Genomic DNA, 18,532 nt, shown 5'->3' on the forward strand with positions numbered 1-18,532 from the left:
CTGTGCGGACAGCACTTCCGGGCAGCAACTGGCGGTGTTGTAGTCCAGGGACAGCAGGAGGAGCACAGGAACACAGTGTAGGCCGAAGCCTGATTGGAGCAAGTCAAAAGGGAACCTTTAACCCCCCCCCAAGGCGTTTGTAGCTGAAAGAGCCATCTTGTGCAGCACTAAGGATGCAAAAGGAAAAGGTGGCTCTTTTAATTATGCTCCTTGCAAACACAGAAATAAACAATTATAAAATGTGTCCCCTGATACCGTGAGACCGTCCCGGAGGTGGGACTTTCCTTCGTAATGGGATGCAGCACAGCCATCATTCCTACCCCCTTGGTGCCGTGCGCCGCCTCCTCAGCGTTGTTTGATTCTGTCCCGGAGCCTGCGCTGTTATGTTATCCCTTGGCCAGGCGCACTTAGCGCTGCCCGTCTTCTGACATAATTTGGTGTCAGGCTGGTTGCGCCTGTGCGGCCGCGCTGCCCGAGATCCCGCCTCGCAGTGTCATCTAATGTAATCCCACTGCGGGCCTGGGATCCATGGGCATGCGAAGTGCATATCCTTGCCTCTCACTCCCCTCCCTCCGGCTTCTTCAGACTGTGCGGCGTCATGGCCGTGGCATGCTGTTAGGGATCAGCTGATGGCGCATGGTCTGAAGAAGGCGGAGGGAGAAGAGTGAGAGGCAGAGGTGAAGATACGCACTGCGCATGCCCATGGATCCCAGGCCCGCAGTGTGATTAAATCAGAAGACACTGCGAGGCGGGATGCTGGCCAGCGCGGCCGCACAAGCACAGTCAGCCTGACACCAAATGATGTCAGAAGACGGGCAGCGCTAAGTGTGCCTGGCCAAGGGATAACATAACAGCGCAGGCTCCGGGACAGAATCAAACAACGCTGAGGAGTCGGCGCACGGCACCAAGGGGGTAGGAATGATGGCTGTGCTGCGTCACATTACGAAGGAAAGTCCCACCTCCGGGATGGTTTTACGGTATCAGGGGACACATTTTATAAGTGTTAAGTTCTGCCTGTGCAAGGAGCTAAACTAAAATAGCTACCTTTTCCTTGTGCATCATTACTGCTGCACAAGGTGGCTCTTTCAGTAACAAACGCCTAGGGGGGGCAAGTTCCCTTCAATTTCAGTTGTTGTGTCAGCGTGTCGGTCGCAGGACACATTGCAGGCTACACAGCTGGGGATCAGCTGACGTTACTGAAACCCAATAACACTGGGTCGTATGTTTTAACTGTGCAGCCTGCACTTCTGAGCCTCAACTGGCGGTGTTGGAGCCCAGGAATTACAGTTCAGGTGGTAGAAAGATGAACACAACAGGAGACCTGGATACTGTAGACAGTCACCCAATTATTTAATCAGGAAGAGGAGTGGCAAATTCCTGTGAGATCCAGGCCTGGTTCATTTTCAGAAAAGTAAGCCGGTCAACGTTATCAGAGGATAGTCGCATGCGACGGTCTGTTAGCACACCACCTGCGGCACTAAAGACGCGTTCCGATAATACACTAGCCGCAAAGCAAGCCAGCACATCCAATGCATACTGGCTTAGCTCTGGCCATGTATCCAGCTTAGAGACCCAAAACATGAAAGGGGAAGAGCCATCTGGGAGTACAGTAAGAGGGCAAGACATGTAGTCTGTCACCATCTGACGGAACCGTTGCCTCCTGCTGACTGGAGCCGCCTGTGATGGTGTAGACATTTGTGGCGGGCACACAAAACTATGCCACAGTTGGGCCATACTGGTCTTGCCTTGGGCAGAGGCAATGCTTCTGCTCCCTCTTTGCGCAGAGCCTCCTCCCCTGCCTCGACGCACTGAGCTGCTTTGTAAAGCACTAGCAGCACTGCTCTCAGTTGGACTGGAGAAGATGATGGAATTCACCAGTGTGTCTTGGTACTCCCGCATTTTACGCTCCCGGTTCAACGGTGTGATGAGGCTTTGTACGTTGTCCCGGTAGCGAGGATCGAGGAGGGTGTACACCCAATAATCAGCCATGTTGAGAATGTGGGCGATGCGGTGGTCGTTTCTCAGGCACTGCAGCATGTAATCAACCATGTGCTGCAGACTGCCAACTGTCCAAGAAACACTGTCCCCTGCTTGAGGCATGATCTCTGCCCGCTGTTCATCACCCCACCCTCACTGTACACACTGACTACTGGACAATTGTGTAACTCCCTCCTCTGGACAGATGTCTTCCTCCTCCATTGACTCCTCCTCATCTTCCTCACAAAGTGTCCCCTGCCTACACGTTTGTGAGGAACCACGTGGCGCTGACTGTCCAGAAGCTGATGGAAATGGTGACTCCTCATCCTCCACCTCTTCCACAACATCATCCCTTAGCGCTTGCAGTGTTTGTTGAAGCAGGCAGATAAGGGGGACAGTCATGCTGACTAGTGCATCATCTGCATTCACCATCCGCGTGGAATAATCGAAGGGACGCAAAACCTAGCAGACGTCCTTCATAGTGGCCCACTCTGTGGTTGTGAAGTCTGAACGGCGCTGAGTGCGACTTCTTTGTGCCTGATGCAGCTGGTACTCCATTACTGCTTGCTGCTGCTCACACAACCGCTCCAACATATGTAACGTGGAATTCCACCTGGTAGGTAGGTCACATATGATGCGATGTTCCGGAAGGCGGAATCGGCGCTGCAGAGCTGCAATGCGCGATCTTGCCATGCTGGAACGCCGCAAGTGAGCACACTCTAGGCGGACCTTGTGCAGCAGTGCATCTAGATCTGGATAGTCCCTCAAAAAACTCTGCACGACCAAGTTGAGCACATGTGCCAGACATGGGATGTGAGTGAGGTTGCCGAGGCCCAGAGCTGCCACCAGATTTCGGCCATTGTCACACACTACCATGCCTGGCTGGAGATTCGCTGCCACAAACCACACATTGCTCTCCTGCTTGATGGCATTCCAGAGCTCCTGCGCAGTGTGGCTTCGATTCCTCAAAGAAATTAATTTCAAGACAGCCTGTTGACGTTTGGCCATGGCTGTGCTCATGTCGGTCGTAACAGGTAAACGTTCACGGGTCCATGTGGAGGTGGACTGTGACATCTCCTGCAGCGATGATTCTGAGGAACTTGTGTATGAGGAGGAGTCAATGTGTACAGACTGGATTCCTGCAATCCTTGGAGTGGGAGAACATGCCCTGCGCCACTCGCACGATCTGTACCCGGCTCAACAATATTAACCCAATGGGCAGTGAGGGAAAGGTATCGCCCCTGTCCATGGTGACTGGTCCACACATCGGTGGTGAGGTGGACCTTGCTACTGACGGCGTTCAGTAGCGCGTGTTTTATGTGTCCCTCCACATGCTTGTGCAAGGCAGGGATGGCTTGCCTGCTGAAATAAAAGCAGCTGGGCACATTGTACTGTGGGACTGCCAATGACATCAAGTCACGGAAGCTGTCAGTCTCCACCAGCCTGAATGACAGCATTTCAAGTGACAGAAGTTTGGCAATGCCTGCAGTCAGAGCCTGTGCTCGTGGGTGGTTTGCCGAGAAAGGCCACCTTTTCTCCCATGCCTGTACTACCGATGGCTGTAGACTGGGCTGGGAGTGTGAGGATGACTGGGAACGTGGTGCTGCGGGTGGAATTACAGTGGGTCTCTGGACAACAGTGCCAGAGGTTCTTCCATGGCGATCCTGGGAGGAAGCCGAACCAGCTGTGTGTGAGCTGGAGGAAGAGGCAACATGAGCTGAAGAGGTGGTAGCTGCCGCTGTTGGTTGGGCTAGGTCTTCAGTGTGTTTTTGTAACTCCACCGCGTTCCTGGTCCTCACATGTTTCCACATGTTTGAGGTATTGAGGTTGCCGACATTTCTCCCTCTTTTGATTTTATGATGACACACCTTGCATTTGACAAAGCAAATGTCATCTGCAACTGTGTCAAAAAAGGACCAGGCACTGCAAGTCTTGGGAGCGCCCTTTTTGGCTTTTGGAAGGGACATGCTCCTAACGGGTGACGAAGTGGAGGCTACAGGCTCCGCAGTCTTCCCCCTCCCTCTCCCTCTTTGGTCCGTTGGGGAATCTCTTCCTCAGAGCTGCTCCCACCACTTTCCTGTCCCTCACGCCACAATGGGTCAAGGACCTCATCATCTACACTACCCTCTGCCACCAACTGCTCCTCCTGGGTAGTCTCGGCAGCACAGTACGCACCAGAAAGTGGCACCTGAGTGTCGTCATCAGATGCGTACTGCGGTGTGGTGACCAGAGGCACTGGCCCACCCACCTCTTCAGAGTCAGAGAGACAAAGCTGTTGCGCATCACTGCACACTGCCTCTTCTTCCATTTCTCCAATGCTGCTTGGCTGGCACCCTGTTTCCAAGCCAAGAGATTCAGAGAACAGAAGTAGAGGTGGCTCCTGTCCTGGGCTCTCTGACTGCCTGGGCAATTTGGCAGGTGGTGAAGAGACAGATGGGTGCTCTCCAGTGCTCTGTGCCTGAGAGGATGTGGCACTAATTGAAGTCGATGCATTAGCTGCCATCCATCCGACAACGGCTTCAATTTGGTCTTCACACAGCAGTGGTGTACGGCGCTCTCCGACAAAGCTGCGCATGAAGGTCTGTTCCCTCCTGAAACTGGGTGATGAGTCACCGGTGCCCGCAGCAGGCACAGAATCCCCACGTCCTCTCCCTGCTCCACACCCACGCCCACGTGACTTACTCCCTGCCTTCTTCATCTTGGTTGACTGATAAAGATAAGCAGAAAAGTACTAAGGCCTTAAGGTACCTTCACACGAAACGACATTATAACGATATCGCTAGCAATCCGTGACGTTGCAGCGTCCTCGCTAGCGATATCGTTTTGTTTGACACGCAGCAGCGATCAGGATCCTGCTGTGATGTCGCTGGTCGCTGAATAAAGTCCAGAACTTTATTTGGTCGTCCGATCGCTGTGTATCGTTGTGTTTGAAAGCAAAAGCAACGATACCAGCGATATTTTACACTGGTAACCAGGGTAAACATCGGGTTACTAAGCGCAGGGCCGCGCTTAGTTACCCGATGTTTACCCTGGTTACTAGCGTAAAATGTAAAAAAAACAAACAGCACATACTCACATTGCGTCCCCTGCAGTCTGCTTCCTCCTCTGACTCAGCGCCGCAAAGTGAAAGTGAAAGCAGCACAGCGGTGACGTCACCGCTCTGCTCTCACTGTACGGCGCTCAGTCAGTCAGGAAGTGGACGCAGGGGGACGTGAATGTAAGTATGTGCTGTTTGTTTTTTTTAGATTTTACGCTGGTAACCAGGGTAAACATCGGGTTACTAAGCGCGGCCCTGCGCTTAGTTACCCGATGTTTACCCTGGTTACCAGGGGACCTCGGCATAGTTGATCGCTGGAGAGCGGTCTGTGTGACAGCTCTCCAGCGACCAAACAGCGACGCTGCAGCGATCGACATCGTTGTCGCTATCGCTGCAGCGTCGCTTCGTGTGAAGGTACCTTTAGTGTGTTTATTCCTGAACTGCTCCTAACAGGTATAAGAAACACTAATTTTCTAAAGTGTGGACTAGACTTTAATATGAGCTAATGTGGCCTACAAAACTGTAAAGGGGTGTGTTTGGTGAACTTTATTATTTATTTATTTTTTTTTGGCAGAACTGACTACAGGGCGAGCTGCACTCACACAATGTATTTTACGGTATGACGCAGTGACGCAAAAAAGGACAATGGATAGAACAGTATGAGTCAGTGAACCACCCTGAGCTGAATACAACTGGCTATGGCTGCACACAGACTAGAGAGTGGGCTGCACTCACTCACACACACAGAGACCTTGCAGATCGCTGTGAAAACAGCGCTGCAAGGCAAAAGCAAGGTGAACACACAGCGGTTGCTAAATTAGCCTGGGAAAAGCACAATGAAGCAAATTGCTATCTCAACTGGCCCTCAGTCAGAACACAGCGTCCTATGCCTAACTGAATTCACAGCAGAGTAAGCCAGAAAGGGCGGCAGCGTTTTTTATAGTGCATCATGACATCATTTCAGCAGCCAATCACAGCCTTGCCAGTAGTTACATGCCCACCATGCTGAACAGGATGTGCCCACACTTGTAATCATTCCTCATTGGCTGAATTCGTGCAGTTTGAGTCCTGGGAACTTCCGATTCCGGTATCCGATATGCGGCAAGTATCGGAACTCGGTATCGGAATTCCGATACCGCAAATATCCGCCGATACCCGATACTTGCGGTATCGGAATGCTCAACACTAGTGACTACCTCTTGAAGCTCATCAAGGGAATGCCAAGAATGTGCAAAGCAGTCATCAAAGCAAAAGGTGGCTACTTTGAAGAACCTAGAATATAAGACATATTTTCAGTTGTTTCACACTTTTTTGTTAAGTATATAATTCCACTTGTGTTAATTCATAGTTTTGATGCCTTCAGTGTGAATTTACAAGTTTCATAGTCATGAAAATACAGAAAAAATTTTAAATGAGAAGGTGTGTCCAAACTTTTGCTCTGTGCTGTATATATATACACTCACCGGCCACTTTATTAGGTACACCATGCTAGTAACGGGTTGGACCCCCTTTTGCCTTCAGAACTGCCTCAATTCTTCGTGGCATAGATTCAACAAGGTGCTGGAAGCATTCCTCAGAGATTTTGGTCCATATTGACATGATGGCATCACACAGTTGCCGCAGATTTGTCGGCTGCACATCCCAAAGATGCTCCATACAAGGCAGGATGGATCCATGCTTTCATGTTGTTTACGCCAAATTCTGACCCTACCATCCGAATGTCGCAGCAGAAATCGAGACTCATCAGACCAAGCAACGTTTTTCCAATCTTCTACTGTCCAATTTCGATTAGCTTGTACAAATTGTAGCCTCCGTTTCCTGTTCTTAGCTGAAAGGAGTGGTACCCGGTGTGGTCTTCTGCTGCTGTAGCCCATCTGCCTCAAAGTTCGACGCACTGTGCGTTCAGAGATGCTCTTAGGCCTACCTTGGTTGTAATGGGTGGCGATTTGAGTCACTGTTGCCTTTCTATCAGCTCGAACCAGTCTGCCCATTCTCCTCTGACCCCTGGCATCAACAAGGCATTTCCGCTCACAGAACTGCCGCTCACTGGATTTTTTTTCTTTTTCGGACCATTCTCTGTAAACCCTAGAGATGGTTGTGCGTGAAAATCCCAGTAGATCAGCAGTTTCTGAAATACTCAGACCAGCCCTTCTGGCACCAACAACCATGCCACGTTCAAAGGCACTCAAATCACCTTTCTTCCCCATACTGATGCTCGGTTTGAACTGCAGGAGATTGTCTTGACCATGTCTACATGCCTAAATGCACTGAGTTGCCGCCATGTGATTGGCTGATTAGAAATTAAGTGTTAACAAGAAGTTGGACAGGTGTACCTAATAAAGTGGCCAGTGAGTGTATATATATATATATATATATTCTATGTATACAGCTCTGGCAAAAAATAAGAGACCACTGCAAAATGTTCACTTTGTCTGATTTTTCTCTCTATAGGTAAATTGTTCTTTTAGTCTATAAACTTCTGACAACACGTCTACGAATTTCCAAGCAATAATTTTTAATTTTTATTTTTTTTCTGACAAAGAAAAGTGGTCTAAATTTTAAAAAAACCCAATACTTTTAGACCTCAAGTAATCAAAGAAAACAAGTTCAGAATCATTTAGAATCAACAATACTAATGTTTTAACTCATTAAGAGTTCAGAAATAAATATTTTGTGGAATAACCATGATTTTCAATCACAGCTTTCATGATTCTTGGCATGCTTTGCACTAGTCTTTCACACTGCTTCTGCAGCAAAAATTTAAGCAGTTCTTCTTTGCTTGATGACTTGTGACTATCCATCATCCTCTTGATTACATTCCAGAGCTTTTCAATGGGGTTCAGGCCTGGAGATGGCCATGACAGGGATTTGATGTGATGGTCCTTCATCCACACCTTGATTGACCTAGCTGTGTGGCATGGCACATTTTCCTGCAGGAAAAACCAGCCCTCAGAGTTGGAGAACATTGCCTGAGCAGAAGGAATCAACTGTTTTTCCAGGATAACATTGTATGCGACTTGATTTATACATCCTTCACAAAGAACAACCTGACAATTCCAGCCTTGCTGAAGCATAGCCCCAAAATACTACTATATCAGGGAAATGCTGTAAATGTAGTATATCTTGACTTCAGCAAAGCATTTGACAAAGTATCTCATACCATCCTTATTAAAAAAATGACTAAGCATGGAATGGACAAGGCAACTGCTAGGTGAATTCGTAACTGGCTTAGTGATCGGACCCAAAGAGTGGTCGTAAATGGCTGCACATCCAGTTGGAAGAATGTCTCAAGTGGGGTACCACAGGGTTCTGTCCTGGGCCCTGTATTGTTCAACATCTTTATCAATGATTTAGAATAGATGAAGGAATTAAGGGTACACTGATTACATTTGCTGATGGCACAAAGCTAGGAGGGATAGCTTATACTAGAGGAGAGAGAGAGGATTCAAAAATATAAAAATAAACGAGCAGTGGGCAGCAAATAACAGAAAGGTTTTTTTAACAGGGAAAAATTCAAAGTACTGCACCTGGGCAATAAAAATGAAAAAAGCATATACAGAATGGGAGGAATAGGGCTGAGCAACAGCACATGTGAAAAAGACTTAGGTATACTAATAGATCATAAACTGACCATGAGTCAACAGCGTGATGCAGCAGCAAAAAAAGGCAAATGCAATTCTGGGATGTAGTAACAGAAGCATACAGTCTAGATCACGTGAAGTCATTATTGCCCTCTACTACTCTTTAGTCAGACCTCATTTGGAATACTGTGTCCAATTTTGGGCACCACATTTCAAAAAATACATCAACAAACTCGAGCAAGTTCAGAGAAGAGCGACCAGAATGGTGACTGGTCTGCAAACCATGTACTATGAGGAACGGATTACGGTTACAGAATTTGGGAATGTTTAGCTTGCAAAAAAGAAGACTAAGAGGACACTTAATAACTGTCTACAAATATCTCAATGGCTGTCATATTGTAGAAGGAATATCTTTATTCTCATTTGCCCAAAGAAAGACTAGAAGCAATGAGACACAGATTAGATATTATAAAAAACTTTTTGACAAGGTGACCAATGAGTAGAACAGGCTGCCAGGAGAGGTGGTGATTTCTTCTTCCATGGAAGTCTTCAAACAGAGGCTGGACAGACATCTGTCTGGGATGATTTAGTGAATTCTGCTTTGAGAAGGTGGTTGGACCAGATGACCCAGGAGGTCCCTTCCAACTCTACCATTCTATGGTTCTTTAGTTACAACATTATAATTCTGCAATACATGTTCTTCATTCAACAGTGTCAGCTCTTGGCACTGAGTCACATGGATTTTGAGGATGATCAATTGAGGAATACCACCCTGATTCTCAGATTTCCATGGTCTGGAAACCATAAGACCATCCAAAATTGATGGGATACACAGATACAGTGGTGTAGCTACAAGAATGGAATGTCCGTCATCAAATCCAATACCTGCATGTATTATGTAAAAAAAAAAAAGCAAAGCCAATTAGGTTTGCTGTAGACCATAGGACAAGGGATGTGAATACTGATTTGGGCCCCATGCATGAAATTAGAGCTATTCTCATGGATATAAAGGGAAGGACAGAATGGTGTGCCTGATCTTAAAAGGCTAAAAGTGATAATTTTTTGCCTTTTTTTTAATTATAAAAGCATGAACATTTGTTTTGTGTTATTTATTATTAAATGTGCTCCAAGTTACAACCAATTACCAACCATTTATTGATATCTACATATTCTAAAGTCAATTGGACCTTATTAAAGCTGTATTTGTGTTAAAGTGCAAAAAAGGGGTTTATTAGAGTCCTGAGATAAACCATAATGTTACACACATCTTATTCAGGCAATTAGAGCCTTAGCAGTATAGAGTTTCACAAATCAATTTGTTGCAAAACAAACTCAATAAAGTCATGAAATCTGCTGAACTAGAATTTTAAATGATTTGATCTTTTCTAGTCATATATCATTTGTGTGCTCGCTGCAACTAATTACTGGCCTCCTCTATCACTTGCCATATATGCAACCATCACTGCGTAAGCTAGTTATGTAAATGATGTATGGCATGTGACCAACTGCAGGACTGATGAAGATTACAGTAATCGCTGGTGATTTAAAGTAGGAGTTGTGAATGAAAAAAACAAAAACTGTGAAATAGAAAGTAAAACGTTTCTCTGAGCATGCTCAGGTGGTCTACAAGTATTTCAGCGTGCTCGGAGAATTAGTTTATGTTGACGCAGCTGCATGATTTGAGACTGCTAGACAGCATGAATACATGTGGGGATTCTCTAACAAACAGGCAACCCCCACATGTATTCAAGCTGTCTAGCAACCGCAAGTCATGCAGCTGCGTCTACATAAATCTCCGAGCACGCCAAAATACTCGGAGATGACCCGAGCCTGCTTGGAGAAACTCAAGTAACGAGCATGCTCACTCATCACTATTCCCAAACAGATGTATGCAATACTGCTGCTACAAGCGGCAAGGGATTCACCAAACTTATGCCAATAGTGATCACTGGTTTCCTTTTGTTCTTCTAAGCTTCTGTAGTTTGGTGAGGTCATGAATCACAGAACAGTTTGTGCAACTTTCAGTTTGTTACGGTGCTGCCGGCTAGAAGGGGCTAAGCTACTTGGAGTTATAGAACTAATTATTAAATTCCACCGACAGCTTTACAAGCTACACTGGAAGTCCTCTACAGAGAGTATAAGATATGTTTTGCTCCAATCACAATATCCATTTCGGACCATTTGCAAGGATACCAGCAACCCACAGCATGATTGTCAGTAAGTGTTGAAAATCTCTGCATTATGGATACCAGTAACACACAGCAGGAATATCAGTGAGTGTGTTGAGATACTCTGCTGCACAGATGTGTTTGTTTACTGATTTTTTTTGGACAATTTGAACTCCAGACTACTACATTTGCACTGATACCAGCAAACCACCCCAGGTTTGTCAGTGAGTGTGTTAAGATACTCTGCAGTATGGAATCACTCACTCACTTTTTGGACAATTTGAACTCCAGACTACTAAACTATTAAGAGAGACATTTAATAACCAGTATATTCAGCTTTTTTATTCAGAGATGTAGAGGTAGAAAAACAGTGAACATTGCAATTTTTGTTTATTGCAAAGTTCTTAAAACCTTTATTGTGAAATCATTGCCTATTTTTAAGACAAATTTACACAATATCTAGATTAATGTGTGTAAGATACTTATGTCATTCTGTATTTTGTACCAGATTGTACTACTTTTACATAATTATACTTTAACATATTTGTTTCAATGTACGTTTGCAAATTTATAAATTAAAAATAGAGAACACTACTGACACACTACTACATAGCTACATGTTACTAATCAGTAAATGAATATTCTCTGTAACTGTTACCTCCATTTTTTTGAAGCACTGAAACCAAAATGCTGTTGTAGGATGCTGACATTCTGTGCAGTTTGACTGATTGCTAAAATGAAAAAAGATGTGCATTTATTTATTTTTTGTAAAGGAAAATGGAATAGAACACTGTTTTCTTTAAACACAAGCACACTTACCTTTCTTAAATTGTACACTGTTGCTAAAATGCACAAGAGGGTCATAGCTACAATAGCTGAGCTATATTCATAGTATCCTGTAGCAAACCATATACTTAATGAATAGGTTTGAAACACATAAAATGGGTTTAAAATCTGTAAAGCAGAAGAAAATAATTATTTCACATATGCACAGTTCCAACAATTGTAACAGAATCATTTCCTCTTGTGTTCCAAGAACCCCAATCTAGCATTGAATTTGAAGAAACGTGAATAAAACCTGATGTTGTTTACACTACTGAAAAAACACAGAAAACTTGTGGACAATGGCGTGTGTCAAATGATCTGTGAAATGCAATTAATTTTATTGTATTGTGTGTAATTATTATTCATAGTTGCTCACGCTTTCTTTTATATGCAATCATGTGTTAGTTTAAAATGGACCCTTTAGCTGTTTTTCATTACTTTCACTTCCTTTTTCAGGCTTTTGTTAACCCTGTCCCAACTTTTCTTTAGGTGTTTTTCTGCCATCAATTTCTAATTTTTTTTTTAAATAAAGATTTGAGTCTGCATTTTTGTGCTAGAATTCTCAGACTATCTATATCCACAGATCTTGACATGTCTGGTGAGGGCAGGTAGCTATGACGTCGGACACTGACCCCACGACTTCCGATATCTGAGCCGCTGATGCTAGTGCCGCTCATAACCTCTCCTCGCTTATTTGGGAGTCAGAATATAAAAAGCCAGTGTCTCTATCCTAAACTTACCCCTCTGGAAGAAGCTAAAAGCGAAATGTGTGTTAAAATGCTATTTCCTCAGATTTTGCCCTCCTATTAATAGCTTTACTATTGCCTTTGATATTTTTACTTCTGTCATTTGCACTTACTATAGGATACCTTTACTTATTTTAGCAGCATTCTCAGTGTCAGTCTGAACTTTGTGGCTAGACATTTGGCACTTGCCCGACATATTGTCTCATGCTGTGTGCCACTTGGTATCTTTGTAGCATGTTGTCTGAAACCTGATCTCACTTGTAGGATCAGCCACATGGCCTCTATAGCAATATACTGTTATTGATAAACATTTTATTAGAAGAAAAAATGACTGTTCCACCTCCTCAAAATCATTAAAAACATAGTGTTCGGCAAAAGTCCTCAAATTGTGTGGATGTACACTTAGGGCGCTAAGAGTCCAGCGACGTGTTTCGATCTATAGGTAGATCATTATTACAGCTAAACTTCATCTGTCAGCATGTAGGGCTTATAGTATGTATGGACCAATCACATAATTTGCCCTCGTTAGGTGACTAAATAGCACGGTCCTAAAATAATCTATAGTACAAAGCTGATACATTGTGCCAACATGCCGTGAAAATCATAAATTAAAACAAATATCAAACATCACTAAAATTAAAATCACATAATATATCATCAGTAATGGAACATAATTTCATTCCTTCTATAAAGACCAGTAGGGTGTCTAGTTTACAACTATAGATCCAGAATGCCTCTCGCGTGAGAAGGCGTCTTTTAATATTCCCTACGCGTTTAAGATTTTCTACTTGCTCGATTCCTGTGACTATCAGACAAGAAGTATTACTATTATGATATGAACATGAACATTTTATTACCCTGCCTTTGGATATTCATTCTGATGATTCTAGTTAGTTTGGTCTACATAACATTGTATGATTTTGGCTAATCTTATGCAATAGTTATCTGTGTCTACACTCTCCTTTTATCTGCTTTTTTTGTGTTATTTAATTAATAAAGATTTACTTTTATTACTTGTTGTCCATAAGGTACCGTCACACTAAGCGACGCTGCAGCGATATCGACAATGATGCCGATCGCTGCAGCGTCGCTGTGTGGTCGCTGGAGAGCTGTCACACAGACCGCTCTCCAGCGACCAACGATGCCGAGGTCCCCGGGTAACCAGGGTAAACATCGGGTTGCTAAGCGCAGGGCCGCGCTTAGTAACCCGATGTTTACCCTGGTTACCAGTGTAAATGTAAAAAAACAAACACTACATACTTACATTCGCGTCCCCCGGCGTCCGCTTCCCTGCACTGTGTAAGCGCCGGCCCTGAAGCAGAGCGATGACGTCACCGCTGTGCTTTGCTTTCCGGCCGGCCGGCGCTGACACAGTGCAGGAAGCTCTGAGCAGCAGCGCGGACGCCGGGGGACGTGACAGACCTCAGAGGGTGAGTATGTAGTGTTTTTTTTTTACTTTTACAATGGTAACCAGGGTAAATATCGGGTTACTTAGCGCGGCCCTGCGCTTAGTAACCTGATATTTACCCTGGTTACCATTGTAAAACATTGCTGGCATCGTTGCTTTTGCTGTCAAACACGACGATACACGCCGATCTGATGACCAAATAAAGTTCTGGACTTTCAGCAACAACCAGCGATATCACAGCAGGATCCTGATCGCTGCTGCGTGTCAAACACAACGATATCGCTATCCAGGACACTGCAACGTCACGGATCACTATCGTTATCGTTGTTAAGTCGCTCAGTGTGAAGGTACCTATAGTCAGTAAGGTCAGCAGTGCCAGATTTCCTTGACTGCTTCCTTAAATCTTAGAGTAGAGCATTCATAAGCGCTGTGCTCCTATCTCTCAACTAAGTAGTTACATTGTTCTCTCGATCTGTATAATTAATGATGAGCAGGAGGGATTGAGCTGAGCGTGCTAGCAGGTTTAGTTAACCCTGCTGCTCTGTTCCCATGTACTATACACTTGTATTGCTCCTGGGTCACTATGACCCGGTTTATTAAATCTTGATTTTAGATACTCTAACTCAATTATTTTTATACCTTTTGTTTACTAGACTGTATGGGAACATGTTTGGAAATAAAAAAAAAAATGAAATTGAAATCTTTATTTTTTTTATTTAAAAAAACGTAGTAATAAGCAAAACGAAATATAGCAAACTACACATATGTGGTAAAAAAGCCAAACCAAAACAAGCAAATCAAACATTTTTTGTAAAAAAATTAAAGATAATAAACACTTAAATTTGAACATATTTACATGGTAATATTAATTTATGTATTCTTGCATGAAGAACAATAAACATGGTGTCATGTCGGACGCTGTTCAGACCAGGTCGTCCGACAGACAGCGGTAATTCTGCTTTTGACCACTATTTGCTCATTGGTGTCTGCTAGATTTTATCTAGCTGTTCCGGGGTTAATTTACCTAATCCTCGGATTGGAAGCTGGGCCATTTCTATGGCCTTTAAATAGTTCTCCTGATCATTGGGCGTCGCCGATTTATAGCTTCTGTCTTCTTGCATTGTTATCTCGGTCTGGAGTGGAGAGCTGGTTGTTGGAGTATCGTTGCTGGTGGTGTATATTCCTTCGTCTTATTTACTCCTTCCTATATTTGTATTTATTTTGCCCTGCACATTTATAGTGTATTCCTGAGTGACTGCTGCATGGTGTATATTTTCCTTTATCCTTGTCTGTGCTGCTGTGGGTATTGGTGTATTACATCTTCACTGGGTGGTGGGCAAAGGTTTCAGCCTAGGGCTGAGCTCAGGAGACAGGGTGAGGTTCGAGGCCTGGACATGCACACCTTCAGTGTAAACTCCAGGTAGAGGGTCAGTCAAGATTTCCCTAGTCTGAGGGAAATTGCAGGGGCCCGGGTTTTTAGCTCTCGCTCACCTAGTCTCTCCCTGACATTATGATCGGCCCAACAACAACAAAAAAAAAAAAGGGGGTTTCTTTTCTTTTTTGTGTTTTGTCATGGATCCCATGACTTCCATAACCCGCCAGTTAAGGGTGCTGTTCCTACAGGTCACTAAGTTGAGGGGGGCAGTGCAGCAACAGGGACTTGCAGTGTCTAATGTGCAAGCTGGAGCGACAGGAAGAGTTGCTGAGCCTAAATTTCCTTTGCCTGATAAATTTGCTGGGGAACGCAGTAAATTTGTTTCTTTTCGTGAATCTTGCAAAATATATTTCCGTATGCGCCCGATATCTTCAGGTAATGAGGCTCAGCGTGTGGGCCTAGTGTTGTCATTGTTAAGTGGGGATCCCCAAGCATGGGCGTTTTCTTTGCCATCTGATTCTGCTGCATTTGACTCTGTGGAGAGTTTTTTTCTTCTCTTGGGAAAATCTACGATGAACCTGACAGAATGGCTCTGGCAGAAGATACGCTCTATTCGCCAGGGTGAGCGAGTAGCAGAGGATTACTGTTCACAATTTCGTCGCTGGGTGATCGATACACAATGGAATGATCCAGTATTGCAGAGTCAGTTTATTCATGGGGTTTCTGGAAGGGTTAAAAAAACCCTTCTGATGTACGAGACTTCTGCTTCTCTAGATTCCGCTATGAGTCTGGCTGTCCGCATTGATCGCCTTTTGCGTCAGGGGGAGCATGAGACACCGCCTATGGGAGAAGGTTTAGGTTCACGTGAGGTTGCTGCAGGTGAGCCCACGGAGCCTATGCAAATCGCAGGGGTGTCACATGTCAAGCATCGAGCCCCTGAGCTCAGGAAGCAGGGAGCCTGTTTTTACTGTGGTAAAACTGGTAATTTTATTAACATCTGTCCTCTGCTGCCTAAGAAAAACGCAACGGCGGAAAACTTCTAAGCTCAGAGGGTGTGGAGGAGACCAGTCTGAGCTTATGTATATCCTCCATGGTGGTTTCTCAGTGCATGCTTCCTGCTAAAGGTTTTGTTTCTGGCAGTGAGCTGCCAATTACTGTTTTTGTGGATAGTGGTTCAGCCACAAATCTCATTGATGAGGAGTTTGCGCGCACAGCAGGTTTTAGGATTGAAAAACTGTCTCATCCTATCCGCGTGGTCACCATCAATGCTGCTCCTCTCTCTCAGGGGGAGATTACTGAATTTGTGGCTGAGGTGAAGCTACACATTGGAGTTCTACATTCCGAGTGGGCTACATGTAAGGTGCTCAGGAATCTTCCTGCTCAGGTGGTTTTGGGTTTTCCTTGGTTGTCTATGCACAACCCGGTAATTGACTGGAAAACTCAGGACATAATTCGGTGGAGTGAGTTCTGCCAGGAGAATTGCCTGGCCACATGTGTGGCTGCGGTGACTTCAAGCGTTCCGGAGTCACTTCAGGATTTTGTGGATGTGTTCTCTGAGAAGGGTTGTTCAGAGTTGCCGCCACATCGTCCTTATGACTGTTCTATCAGGTTTAAACCAGGGGCCAAATTACCTAAAGCAAGGATGTTTAACATCTCCGGTCCAGAGAGACAAGCGTTAAAAGATTACATTGCTGAAAGCTTGAGCAATTGGCACATCAGGCCATCATCCTCGCCGGTGGCAGCAGGGTTCTTCTTTGTGAAGAAGAAAGATGGCGGATTACACCCGTGTTTGGATTTCAGGGAGTTGAACCAGATTACGGTTCGTGATCCATACCCTATGCCTCTGATACCAGATTTGTTCAACCAGGTGGCAGGTGCTAAGTGGTTCACCAAGCTTGACCTCAGGGGGGCGTACAACCTCATAAGAGTCCGTCAAGGTGATGAGTGGAAGATGGCTTTTAATACCCCTGAGGGTCATTTTGAAAATTTGGTGATGCCGTTTGGGTTGACTAACGCACCTGCAGTGTTCCAACATTTCATCAATGATGTGTTCTCGCATGTTTTGGGGAAATTCGTTATCGTGTACCTAGATGGCATTCTCATATATTCTTGCGACCGTGATGCTCATTTAGATCATGTCAGGCAGGTGTTACAGCTTCTCAGAGAGAATAAGCTGTATGCTAAACTTGAGAAATGTGTATTTTCTGTTCAAGAGTTGCCTTTCTTGGGTTATATTGTGTCTGCTTCTGGTTTTAAAATGGACGCCGCTAAGGTGCAGGCGGTGCTGCATTGGGAACGTCCTGATAACCTGAAAGCACTTCAGCGGTTCCTTGGGTTTTCTAACTACTATAGGAAATTTATCAAGGATTTTTCCATCATTGCTAAACCTCTAACTGACATGACTAAAAAGGGTACCAATTTCTCCGTTTGGCCTGAGGCTGCTGTGCGCGCATTTGAATTTCTTAAGAACAGTTTTGTTTCAGCCCCCATTCTTGTGCAGCCAGATGTATCTAAACTCTTTGTTGTGGAAGTCGATGCGTCTGAGGTTGGTGTGGGGGCTGTACTATCTCAAGGCTCATCTTTGAGTGGTTTACGTCCGTGCGCCTATTTCTCCAAGAAACTGTCGTCCGCCGAACGTAACTACGATATCGGCAACAGGGAGTTGTTGCCAATTAAGTTGGCCTTTGAGGAATGGCGACACTTCTTGGAAGGGTCGGTACATCAGGTAACTGTTATTACCGATCATAAGAATCTGCTGTATTTGGAGTCAGCCAAGCGTCTGTTCCCCAGGCAGGCTCGCTGGGCATTGTTTTTCACGCGGTTCAATTTTGTGGTCACTTACAGACCGGGGTCTAAAAACACTAAGGCGGATGCTCTGTCCAGGTGTTTTCCAGGGGGAGAACCTCGGGAGGGTCCAGTACCCATCCTCCAAAAGGGTGTTGGGGTTTCGGCTCTCACTACCGAGGTTGAGGCTGAGATTGCCGAGGCTCAGGAGGAGGTACCATCTGAGCTTTCCGTCAACAAATCTTTTGTTCCGCTTCATCTCCGCCTAAAGGTTTTGGCGGAGCATCATGATGCTGTCCTGGCTGGTCACCCAGGGGTTAGAGGTACCTTGGAGTTGGTGTCACGTCGGTTTTGGTGGCCCAAGATCTGACAGGACGTGGTCTCATACGTGTCAGCTTGTGCCACGTGCGCTAGGGCTAAGACGCCTCGCTCCCGTCCTGTTGGCACACTACTTCCTCTTCAGGTACCTAGTAAGCCATGGACGGAAATCTCCATGGATTTCATCACTGATTTGCCCTCATCAGCTGGAAACACGGTCATCTTGGTGATTGTTGATCGGTTTTCTAAAATGTCGCACTTTGTGTCTTTGCCTGCGTTGCCTAACGCTAAGACTCTGGCTCAGGTATTTGTG

General features: G+C 45.1%; 1 protein-coding gene across 1 annotated transcript in view; it reads right to left on the reverse strand.

The window, feature by feature from the left end:
- LOC143808065 (putative cation-transporting ATPase 13A4) overlaps positions 1–18,532 on the reverse strand; it is a 597,320-nt gene that overhangs the window by 369,840 nt on the left and 208,948 nt on the right. The window contains exons 7-8 of the mRNA XM_077290324.1: positions 11,583–11,717; positions 11,422–11,494 (exon numbers count right to left, since the gene is read on the reverse strand). Of these exons, the coding sequence (XP_077146439.1) occupies positions 11,422–11,494; positions 11,583–11,717 (208 nt within the window). The remainder of the gene's footprint in view (positions 1–11,421; positions 11,495–11,582; positions 11,718–18,532) is intronic.

Source organism: Ranitomeya variabilis, chromosome 2 (genome assembly GCF_051348905.1).
Source record: "Ranitomeya variabilis isolate aRanVar5 chromosome 2, aRanVar5.hap1, whole genome shotgun sequence".
NCBI classification, from domain to species: Eukaryota; Metazoa; Chordata; class Amphibia; order Anura; family Dendrobatidae; genus Ranitomeya; species Ranitomeya variabilis.